The sequence below is a fragment of the Saccopteryx leptura genome, chromosome 8 (genome assembly GCF_036850995.1).
Source record: "Saccopteryx leptura isolate mSacLep1 chromosome 8, mSacLep1_pri_phased_curated, whole genome shotgun sequence".
NCBI classification, from domain to species: domain Eukaryota; kingdom Metazoa; phylum Chordata; class Mammalia; order Chiroptera; family Emballonuridae; genus Saccopteryx; species Saccopteryx leptura.
This window is the reverse complement of record NC_089510.1, coordinates 50,554,283-50,566,917: the sequence shown is the minus strand read 5'-3', so window position 1 is coordinate 50,566,917 and position 12,635 is coordinate 50,554,283. Positions and strand designations below refer to the sequence as shown.

Sequence of the window (12,635 nt, the reverse complement as noted above, 5' to 3'; positions counted from 1 at the left end):
CTTCAAGACAGCAACCTTTGGGCTCAAGCCAGCAACCTTGGGATCATGTTGATGATCCTGCGCTCAAGCTGGTGACCCCACACTAAAGCTAGTGAGCCTGTGCTCAAGTGGGTGACCTTAGGGTTTTGAACCTGGGACCTCAGTGTCCCAGGTGGATGCTCTATCCACTGCACCATTACTGGTCAGGCTAATTGTTTCTTGATTAGAAACAAGTAAACTTTTTGTTTTTCAATGAAGGATTTCTGCTTTGTTATGAATAAACTATAAATAATGCTTGGAAATTTAAAATGATTAAGGCGACCAAATTCAGTCCCTTTAGGCTATGAGTGTTCATTATACTTTTATAATAACTACTACTATGTTATTGAGAATCTATGTTCTGAACACTAGCACTGAGTTAGAGTTAAGAAACTTGGCTAAAGTTATAATGGTAGAAAGTGGCAGGGTAAAGTAAAATTTCTCTGATCTAAAGCTGGGTCCTTCCCACTAAGCAGCACAGTCTTCCTGATTTAGATGAAACCTGTGTGGCCAAGATATCTTCTGTAAAATAAATGTAACACTAAATTAAAATAAAAGTTGTAAAGTTTATAGATTAACTGAGTGGTTGAAATATAGTAATACATTTCATTTGTTTCTATCTTTGATAAGTCAGAAACTAAGATAGAAAACACTTGGTATGTATATAGGCATACATACACACACATATTTTGGAATCATTATGCCATAGTGGAGTCCAAAAGGGCATACATGCCTGTAATTTTGTTGCCATTCTCCTTTTTGTTGTTGTTGTTCTTTGGAAGTGGCGAAGATATAGTCAGGCAAAGAGGTAACTTTAGTAGAATTCGGCTCAGCATAAAAATGTTTAACACTTTGAGTAGTATAAACGTTCATGTATGTCCTCAAAGGGTTAACAAAAAACTCACTACTCAAAGGGTTAACCTATAACTACTTTTACTGCTACATTAAAATATGTATTATTTCTATCTAAATGTTAATGAATCAGTGACATTTTACTGTCATATGAACAACTGTTAATTATATAATTTTATTTCTGTTATTTTTTTATTATTTATTTTTCTAAGTGAGGGGAGGGGAGACAGTGAGACAGACTCCCGAATGCGTCCAATCTGGGGCTAATGCTCCAATCTATTGAGTTATTTTTAGCTCCTGAGGCTGACACACTTGGACCAACCAAGCTATCCTCAGTGTCTGGGGCCAATGCTGAACTGAGCCACTGGCTGCCGGAGGGAAGAGGGAACTGATTGTGAATTTAACCTGAGACATCCATAAGCCAGGCCAACGCTCTACTCCCGAGCCAACCAGACAGGGCCTATTTCTGTTCTTGTCTATCTTGAATTATAAACTCCCACAGAAAACTAGGTTCTTCCACACACCTTTAAAAAAGGTGTAAATAGGAGATCAAATAATTTGGGGTCAGAGGACCTTGAAGTCTGAAACATTGGGTTGGTTCAGACTAAGTCATTTATCAGTAGGGTAACCTTAGGCTAGTTATAGAATTTTTTTCTTGGCATAATTTCTCCACTCACACAAAATGAGAATAATGCCATTGTTACAGGGTTGCTGTAAGGTTAAATACACATGAAAAATACCTGGTTTGTTTTAAAGTGATATACCAATGCTGATTATAATTTTTAGCAAACAAGGCTTAATAAATTAAAAAGATGGTGATAATAATTATTATTTTTTTGTATTTTTCTGAAGTTAGAAGCAGGGAGGCGTCAAACAGACCTCCACATGCACCTGACTGGGATCCACTTGGCACGTCCACCAGGGGCCGATGCTCTGCCCACCTGGGGTGTTGCTCCATTGCAGCCGGAGCCACTCTAGCACCTGAAACAGAGGCCATGAAGCCATCCTCAGCTCCTGTGCCAACTTTGCTTGAATGCAGCCTTGGCTGTGGGAGGGGAAGGGAGAGACAGAGAGGAAAGAGAGGGGGAAGGGTGGAGAAGCAGATGGGTGTTTCTGCGTGCCCTGACCAGGAATCGAACCTGGGACTTTCACATGCTGGGCCAACGCTCTACCGCTAAGCTAGCTGGCCAGGGCCTTGTTGTTTTTTATGAACTATAAAACTAAAATTATTTTCAAATCTTGGAATTTAAATGGTGAAATATGTTTCTGATGTGTCATACAAAGTATATTTCTTAAGTTCTGAATTTCTTTGTTAAAATATTGTCTGTTCATGACTCAGCAGCTTCTCACTTTCTTACTACTTGGATGCCATATAATTTCAACTGTGATTATTTTTTGTAACTCATATTTTTTCATTTTATTAATAAAAACCAGGAAAATATCATACGCTTTATAAGCAAATGTTACTAAGTTGGAACTCTCCTCAGAAAAAGGCATATCACAGAGTTGTGTTATATCAGAAGAAAAGAAACTACTGTCTGGAAATTTGCGGTTACAATTATCTTTAGGTTTCTTGGTTGCTGAATTTTTAGGGGTCTAGAACATTGGTAATTCATATTTTTTAAAGTTGCAAATACGGTCACAACCATTTTGTCATAGTTTTCTAATTTAGGAAGTTTCATAACTTGTATTTGATTATGATTTGGTCCCTTTAAAGACTGCATGGAATTGAGATTATAGGACCTTACTTTCTGCTTACTATTTTTGAGAGACCATTGTCCATATGAGGCAATGGAGTTTCCATGATCATCATAGTTGTTTCTGATCACAGAAAATATTTGTGTTAGGAAGAATTATGGAGAATTTTTACAAAACAACTCTACTGTTTTTCCTGAATTCTCTGTTGGCCCCTCCATATTATCTTGCAGGCCTGATAAAATAATTCAGGTATAGAGTAGAAAAATAACACTATCAAAATTCTATGGAACATTTGAAAATTGTTCACAAAACCCTTAGGAATTCCTGCTTTGTATCTCATGAAGTCAAGGTCTATAGTTTTAACCATTGTTTCAGGGAAATTTGTCTTCATTAACCATAAGGGACCTGTGTTTTATACAAATTGTGAAGTTGAGAAAATTGTGGAAGTATGAATAACTTGTTTGCTTATAAGAGAGATTTTCACTTTCACCTGGCAAGTGATGTACTTGATTCTTCTGTCTCACAGCTGGTATTTCATTTCTATAAAAGCCTGGTGCTGCCTCGGGAGTCCTGGTAGGAAGTCCTAAAGGAAAGGAATAAAAAACTATTGGCACATAATTTCTTAGCCCAAGTGCACCAAGAATTTTTACCTTAAAGGTGAATTTTATGATAATTATTTAGAAGGGTCTCTACTTCATTCCTTATCTGTATATTTGGGTAATGTTCCAACAGAAGACTGTTGGGAAGGAAGATGTCTTCTTTGGAGGATGTACTGGAGTTCTAGGCATATGGAATCACACTGAAGGAACACTCAGAACAGGCTCTAAGACCTAGCTGTAACCCAGATTTAAGAACAGAGCTGGTTACTTCCTGTTAGTATTTTGGACATTCACCTCTGTGATATATATATATTTTTTTCTGAAGCTGGAAACGGGGAGAGACAGTCAGACAGACTCCTGCATGCGCCCGACCGGGATCCACCCGGCACGCCCACCAGGGGGCGACGCTCTGCCCACCAGGGGGCGACGCTCTGCAGCGACCAGAGCCACTCTAGCGCCTGGGGCCGAGGCCAAGGAGCCATCCCCAGCGCCCGGGCCATCTTTGCTCCAATGGAGCCTCAGTTGTGGGAGGGGAAGAGAGAGACAGAGAGGAAGGAGAGGGGGAAGGGTGGAGAAGCAGATGGGCGCTTCTCCTGTGTGCCCTGGCTAGGAATTGAACCCGGGACTTCTGCACACCAGGCCGACGCTCTACCACTGAGCCAACCGGCCAGGGCCACCTCTGTGATATTTTAATGAAGATATCTTTACTGAAGATGCCTAAATAGATATATTTTAATACAGATAAATATTCCTATTACCCTAGTGCTCACTTGGCATTGGTAGCATAGTAAGTCTATTGTATATTGTGGAAAGTCAGAATCATGAGAATAGATGGTTGTACAGGCAGCAGCAGTATTAGGACCTAATTTCAGTCTAGAAAAAGATATTCATCTAAGAAAATTATTTTTAAAGGCATAGCTTCAAGAAAGACAAAGTAAAAAAATACACACATCTGAGCAGATATAATTCTACGGTTGAAGGCTTGTTTAGTTTTCAACTCTGTCCAAAGAAAAAGGTGCTGTTTTATTTAGGGGATTCCAGTTTTGTGCCAAGACCTAGAGGAGCTGGGTTGAATGTTAGCTCCTCCTTGCCCCCTTGGGAGATATGTTTATGTAGTACACAAATTGCACATGATCTTACTTGGTAAATGAAAAAAGGATTATACAGCTTTAAGAAAAAGCAACTAACAATTTGTAAAACTATTAGTATAATATTGGTTTCTGTAGATTGGTTTATTTGGCAAGAAGTATGTTTATTTTGTTCATTTTTTTTGGTGGATAGCATCTTATTTATTTAACTGGAGATACTGAAAAGTATTTGTTGAATAGCTGTTGAATAATTAAATATGAAATGATTATATTATTCTGTAAGCTGAGAGTATCAGCATTCTGATTGGCTCACTGGGACTCTTTCAGTTCCTAATTCCTACTATGTCCTCTCTCATTATCCTAAAGGATATATTTAATAGTCCAAAACTTTGCTCTATTTTACTTGTAGCTTATTGTGCTAAAAGGGAGCTTGAGATCCATGTAAAAAGTCAGAGTTATAAAATGGTTACTGGTCTCCAGGTACTATAATTCTTAACCTCTCTCAGAGGTATTTGTGTGAATGTTTTAATATGTTTTTAGCAGACTTTAAAGGGTTGAGGACTTGAAATCCCAAAATACACACTGAGAGGTAAAATAACTACTGAAAAATGAATATTTAAAAGTTTCACATAGCCATAGTTCTCAAGTGGTCCAGAGACCAGAATCATTAGCATTACCTGAGAATTTGCTAGTAAGGCAAAAATCTCAGGCCCTACTCTAGACTTACTGAATTAGAATCTAGCTCTAGCACTCAGCAATCTGTGTTTTAACAAACTCTTCACATGATTCGGATACAGTTTTAAGTTTCAGAACCACTGCACTAGAAAAAGAACAGGCGAGGAAAGTATTGTCTCATAAATACTATGTATGCATGAAAAGGGAAGGTATATTGAGATACAAACAAAAAGTGCTTATATTATAGACCCAGTGAACTATCTCTGAGTGTACAAATGAAGGAGACTTGTTAGGAAGCATGGCTGCTTTTCTTAATTTTCTAAAAGTTACAATGTATTATAAATATTCTAGTTTCTCTTAATTATATATATTTATCCTGTTATTCATATATTATCTAAACATTTTAATTGTTTATATTTTCATTGTTTTCTACCTCTAGAGATAATAAGCTTCATGAATTTTGTAAACTATGGTTAAAGCCTTAAATTTGTTTTTTTTCTAGTTACATTTTAATTTCAGGAGATGGGCTAAAAATTTGTCTTTAACCTATATCTTTTCTGACAGTCTGGGTTGGACGCAGAAATTCCTAAAACAATAGCAAGAGATTGTAGAACGTAGTTTTATGTATATATACTGGTAAGTTATTCTGTACATAGTATTGGACACATTCTCCTTTGTGGGCTTTAAAAGACCCCTTAATATGCTAAGTGAAATAAGCTAGTCATAAAGACAAATAGCATATGATTTCACTTATATGTGCAATCTAATGAACAATTTAAACCGACAAAATAGCAACAGAGACATAGATACATAAAACAGACTGACAGCTGTCAAGGGAAGGGGGTTTGGGGGGCTGGATGATAGAAGGTAAAGGTATTAAGCAAAAACATATCTATATATACATATAGACACATATATACATACATATGAACATGTATACATATACACATATTTATATATACATATATAAACATGTACATATATATATATAACATGTAGACACAGACAACAGTGTGGTGATAGCTAGAAGGAAAGTAGTGTGAGGGGATGGTGGGAAAAGGAGGTGAAATGTGGAAGAAAGACACTTTGCTTGGGCAATGGGCACATGATGCAGTGTGCAGATGTTTTATTGAGTTGCACACCTGAACCTGTACCCCAATAAATTTAATTTTAAAAAGACCCCTTAATATACACACAATTGCTTATTTTTTTATGGGAAATGAAAGAATTAAGCAAATATTATTTCCAATATTCTTAATTAAGATAGATGAAAATCTATTGATACTTTCTCCAGAATAATAATCCACATATTTTAATAAATATAACATATACTGATTAAAAAGCTATTAAAATAGAAAAATCTCTTATTCCTCTGGTACTAAAGAAAAACAGGACTTGCCCAGCAAAGCACTCTCAAGCCACTGAAGTGAAAATTAATTTTATCACAGTTAATCACTGCTTTCTCAAATCACAGAATACAAATGTATTCAAAATCTTCCTGCTTTGAAGCAATCTATTTGATTGCATACAAAGTCCTCTGATTTTCCTTAAAAAAAGTGACAATAGTGTTTTCAGAACTTCTCTAAAGTAAAAGAAGATAATCCACAGGAAGAGGGATAAAAGCAGATGCCCACTAGAATTCTACAGAAATTACCATAATTATGAAATACTCAACGACTTATCCCTGAGATTGGGAACCAGGAAAGGTGTCTGCTAAAACCACATCTATTTAACATTATATTGGAGGTCATAGCTAATTTATTTTCTTCAGAAAGAAGAAATGAAACTATAATTTTAACAGGAGGATTAATTGGATATATAGGTAATTCAAAGGAACTTACAAATTACTGGAATTAAATAATTATATCAAATATCTAGATATAAGTTTAATATATAAGAATTAATTATATATTTATATTCTAGCCACAAACAATAATAAGTTTTAATTTCAATATAAAAATTAAATACAAAGAAATAAATCCAATGAAAGATGTGCAAACCTCTTCAAAGAAGACTAAAAATACCCTGGTCAATAGCTCAGTAGATAGAGCATCAGACCAGTATAGAAACATCCCAGGTTTGATTCCTGGTCAGAGCACACAGGAGAAGTGACTATCTGCTTCTCCCCCCCCCCCCCGCCCTTTTTTTCTCTTCTTCTTCCTCAGCCAGTAGCTCAATTGGTTTGTGCATGGCCTGGGGCACTGAGGATAGCTTGGTAGGTCTGAGTGCATCCACCTCAGGTGTTAAAATAGCTAGGTACTTGAGCATCAGCCCCAGATGGGGTTGCTTGGTAGGTCCCAGTTGGGGCACATGTGGGAGTCTGCCTCACTATCTCCCCTCCTCTCAACTAAAAAACAAAAAAGGAAAAAGAAAAAGAAAGAAGACAAGAAGTATTTCTGAAATTAAAGAGGGGCAAAGGTATGGAGAGATATCAAACAGAAGATTCAATATTGTTGAGGATGTTCTGTGTAATTGATCTATAGATCCAATGAAATGCAACCACTATTCAAGCATACTGTTTGTGTGCAAACTTACAGATTGTTTCTAAAAGTTATATGGTAACACAAAAGACCAAGAATAGCTAAAATATTCATCTACAGTAAGTAAAACAGTTTGGACTTGGATAAATGATAGATGAACATGCTAATGAAATAGAATATAAAGTCTAGAAATACATACATACACAAATACTAAAGTATACTAATTTGTGGCAAAAATGCCACTTTAGTGCAGTGGGGGAAATGATAGTTTTCTCATGAATACTTCTTAACCTAAATAAAAGAAACCTTGACTCCTTCCTCACATTATACACAGGAATATATTACAAATGAAACTTGAACATAAATGTGAAAGAGAAACCAATAAGGCTTCTAGAACATAATATAGAAAAATAGCTTCATGATCTTGGGATGGGCAAAGATTCTTTTTTTTAAACAAAACATAAAGAAGAGGCCCTGGATGGTTGGCTCAGTGGTAGAGCGTCGGCCTGGCGTGCGGAAGTCCCGGGTTCGATTCCCGGCCAGGGCACACAGGAGAAGTGCCCATCTGCTTTTCCACCCCTCTCCCTCTCCTTCCTCTCTGTCTCTCTCTTCCCCTCCCACAGCCAAGGCTCCATTGGAGCAAAAGATGGCCCGGGCGCTGGGGATGGCTCCTTGGCCTTTGCCCCAGGCGCTAGAGTGGCTCTGGTCGCGACAGAGCGAGGCCCCGGATGGGCAGAGCATCGCCCCCTGGTGGGCGTGCCTGGTGGATCCCGGTCGGGCGCATGCGGGAGTCTGTCTGACTGCCTCCCCGTTTCCAGCTTCAGAAAAATACAAAAAAACAAAACAAAACAAAAAAACCCCAAAATCCCAAAACATAAAGAAGAAACAAAAAATATTGATAAATTATATATAAACATTAAAACTTCTGCTTAACAAAAGACCACTTTTAAGAGAGTAAAAGGCAAGGCACAGAATGGGAAAAGATATTTTGTACCATATACATCCAACAAAAGACTTCTTTGTATGTCTCTATCTACATATATACATTGAAGTCCCAAATATTAAAAGTAGTTGGCAACAGAATTACAATGAGTAAAATATTTAAATACCTTGTAAAAGAGAATATTAAAATAGTCAGTAAACATAAAGCAGCTCATCAAAATCATTAGACATCAGGGATATGCAATTCAATTTAATTCCACATTGACATTGCACTACATACATCCATAATGATTGATATTGAAAAAAAATTAAACATTGGTCAGTATGTAAAACAAATAGAACTTTTACACTCTATTAGTAGAACTAAAATGGGTTCAACTACTTTAGAAAACATGGTCCTATTTACCCAAGCTGAAAATATGCAGATGTATATATGTATAAGTATCTTATAACCCCCAAATTCCACTATCTACAATATACATGAGCTTATATTTGCATTAAAAATTATTCATGATTCATCATAATGGATTTACTTATAATAGCCCCAAACTAAAAACCACCTAAATGTTCAGCAAAAATAAACTGAAATAATTTAATACCTAATGGAATATTACAAAAGCAATAAATCACTCAGCAACATAGATGAGTATTATATACAAAATGTTGAGCAAAATAAGCAAGAAACAAAAGAAATAAAGAATGTATGATTCCATTCAGATGAGTCCAAAGCCAACAGGACTAATCCACTTTGATAACGCAGAATAGTAGATACCTTTTGGGGGATTCATGATGCAGAGGCACATGCCCTCGTCTCATTATATATCTTGATTTGGATGTTGTTTTTATGGTGTGTTCATTAGTAAAACTAGTCTAACTAAACTCTTAAGATTATTAATGCAGCTTGAGGTTTACATATTATATCTCAGTTAAAAAAAAAGTTTACTCCAAAAGAGTAAAATCAAGGTATATAAAAAATTCCAAATAAAAAAAAGCAAGAGTTGTGGTATTAATAGTAAATAAGGTAGAATTCAGGTGAAGACACACATAATATGAAATGAGCGTTAGTGATTAATGGTGAAGGGCATACATTTTGTAGATAGATTCGGAAATCTACACATAAATATTCTTAAAAATAAAAACATAACAGATAAAGGAAAAATAGAAACACATTATTTGTACAATATTTTAATTCACCTTTTGTCTGTACTGGACAGTCAAGTAATCAAATTAATAGGTAAAGACATGAACATGTAAGATAAATAGTAAGGTAACACAGCTACTTAATGCTACACATTTACATTAATTCCTGGGTCAAAACAATATAAAAAAAATGTCTACAATATAGAAAATACTGTTAAAACAATAATTACTAAGAGCGGAAAGATGGCGATGGAGTAGGCAGACGTACCAACTTCCAACTCCCAGAACCAAAGTGGATTACAGCTTAATTTTAAGAACCATCATCTGGAAAATATAACTTTGAACTAAACTAAGAGGACTCTTCAACCAAGGAACACCGAAGAAGCCATGTTGAGACTGGTAGGAAAAGTGGAAACGTGGAGAGGGCTGCCCAGTTCTGCAGAGCGAACGGCAGCCTGGAGAGACTCAAGTGGCAGGAAGAGAGTTTAGTGGAGAGGGGAGGGACCTGGGCCCCAACAACAAAGCCCTAGCCTGCAGTCCCAGAACCTAGAAGAGGCGTATGAACAGTATTTAGTTGCGAAACAAATCAGGATACTGTTTGTGAGAAAGAGACAGTTTTCTCAGATCCAGAATTCTCCTTAAAGGGATCGCACAGAAAACCCTTTCACAACCACCCACCAGGGGCTCTGGGGGACAGGATTGGAGTAGCAAGAAGAGAGTGTAATTAATCTAGGAGGCACAGGGAGAAACACTTTGAGGGACAGCCACCCAAACCTCTGGGCTGAGTCAATCCTCAATTCTTTTTTTTTTGTTTTTTTTGTTTTTTGTATTTTTCCGAAGCTGGAAACAGGAGAGACAGTCAGACAGACTCCCGCATGCACCCAACTGGGATCCACCTGGCACGCCCACCAGGGGGTGATACTCTGCCCCTCCGGGGCATCGCTCTGTTGCGACCAGAGCCACTCTAGGGCCTGGGGCAGAGGCCAAGGAGCCATCCCCAGCACCCAGGCCATCTTTGCTCCAATGGAGTCTCCACTGTGGGAGGGGAAGAGAGAGGCAGAGAGGAAGGAGAGGGGGAGGGGTGGAGAAGCAGATGGGCGCATCTCCTGTGTGCCCTGACCAGGAATCGAACCCGGGACTTCTGCATGCCAGGCCGACGCTCTACCACTGAGCCAACCGGCCAGGGCCAATCCTCAATTCTGAAGTGAATATTTCTCCTGGAACCAGCAATACCAGCAAAGGGAAGCAGGACACCAGCCAAACAAGACCTCGCACGCACTCAGAGCAGAGCAGTGCAGCTTAGAGGGAGGGAACTTTCAGGACTAGTGTTAGGGTCTGACCTGCAGCACTCCCACCCACACTGCTGAGGGCTTGCTGGAGGGCCGGGGGCGGGGGGGACTTGAAAGTGCGGTTCCATAGGTGGGGGCAGAAGATGGGCTCGACAAGCCTGAGACCTGGCATGAGCTCAGTCTAGCCCGGTAAGGACAGAGGGGACACGTGAAAGTGGTCTGGCACGACTGCGGACCCACCTGCAACCCTGCCTGCAGGGGATGGGTGGGATAACGGGAACGGGTGGAAATCCACCACTGAGCAAGGGCGAGGGCAAGCAGTCTCACCGGACCTGCGGAGCCAAGGCTTGCGGCACGACATACAAGCCGGCTTTGACTGCAGGGATGGGGCGGAAGCCTGGGAACAGGCAAGACTCGCAGCTGAGCAAAGGTGCTCACCCTTGCCCTTGGTGGCAAGGCTTGTGGCCCATTCTCAGCATGCAACCCCACCCATGGGGGCAGGGCAAAGGCTGAGACCCACTGAGGCTTGCAGAGCAGGGCAAGAGAACACAGCCCATCTTGTGGAGGAGAGGCGGAAACTGCAGCGAGAGCTGCAGCTGGCAGGCACTGGCAACGCCCATATTCCAACGCCCTAGGCAGTGGAATAGGGGTGGCGGGCCTATAGACAGACCACACCTAGGGAACACAGAGGCAACACCCATTGGCCAAACCCTTCTTATACACAGATAAAATTGGCAGGCAAAGAAATTTAACCCAAATGAATCAAGAGAAATCCCCAGAGAAGGACCTGAATGAGTCAGATATAACCAAATTATCCAATCCAGAGTTTAAAATAATGATTGTTAGTTTGTTCAAAGAGCTTAGAACAACAATAGATGGTCATTATGAACACCTAAATAAAGAGATAGAAAATATAAAAATGGAAGTTGAAATAATAAAAAAGAATCAGTCAGATATGACAAATACAGTATCAGAATTGAAGACCACAATGGAAGGAATTAAAAGCAGGATGGATGAAGCTGAGGATTGAATCAGCGAGTTAGAGGACAAGATAAATGAAGAAACAAGTAGAAGAGAAAAAAGAAAAGAGACACAAAAAGTCGGAGGAAACTCTAAGAGAGCTCTGTGACAACATGAAGAGATATAACATCCGCATCATAGGAGTTCCTGAAGAAGAGAAAGAACAAGGGATAAAAACTTTGTTCAATCAAATCATAGCTGAAAACTTCCCTAAATTGAGGCAGGAATAAGTCTCACATGTTTAAGAAGCACAGAGAACTCCATTAAAGAGAAACCCAAAGAAATCTACACCAAGACACATCATAATTAAAATACCAAAAGCTGCTAGAGAAAAAAAGGCTATTACCTACAAATGAGCCCCCATAAGGATGACATCTGACTTATCAACAGAAACACTTAAGACCAGAAGGGAATGGCAAGAAATATTCAAAGTAATGCAGAACAAGAACCTACAACCAAGAGTACTTTATCCAGCAAAGCTATTGTTTAAAATTGAAGGAGAAATAAAAAGCTTCCCAGGCAAAAAAAACAAAACAAAACAAAAAACTAAAGGAATTCACTATCACCAAACCAATGCTGAAAGAAATGCTAAGGGGCCTGTTGTAAACAGATCAAAGGGGGGAAAGAATATAGCAAAAGAGAAATACAGCTTTAAAGAATAAAATGGCAATAAACAACTACATATCAATATTAACCTTAATTGTAAATGGATAAAATGATCCAATCAAAAGACATAGGGTAGCTGCATGGATAAGAAAACAGACCCTTACATATGCAGTCTACAAGAGATACACCTTAAAACAAAGGATGCACATAGACTGAAGATAAAAGGTT

General features: G+C 38.6%; 1 protein-coding gene across 4 annotated transcripts in view; it reads right to left on the bottom strand.

The window, feature by feature from the left end:
- STXBP5L (syntaxin binding protein 5L) overlaps positions 1-12,635 on the bottom strand; it is a 351,861-nt gene that overhangs the window by 67,058 nt on the left and 272,168 nt on the right. For 2 of the 4 annotated variants that reach the window (XM_066347937.1, XM_066347938.1), the window contains one exon: positions 3,059-3,151. The exons of the other annotated variants lie outside the window; for them this stretch is intronic. In XM_066347937.1, the coding sequence (XP_066204034.1) occupies positions 3,059-3,151 (93 nt within the window). The remainder of the gene's footprint in view (positions 1-3,058; positions 3,152-12,635) is intronic. 4 annotated transcript variants of the gene reach the window in all.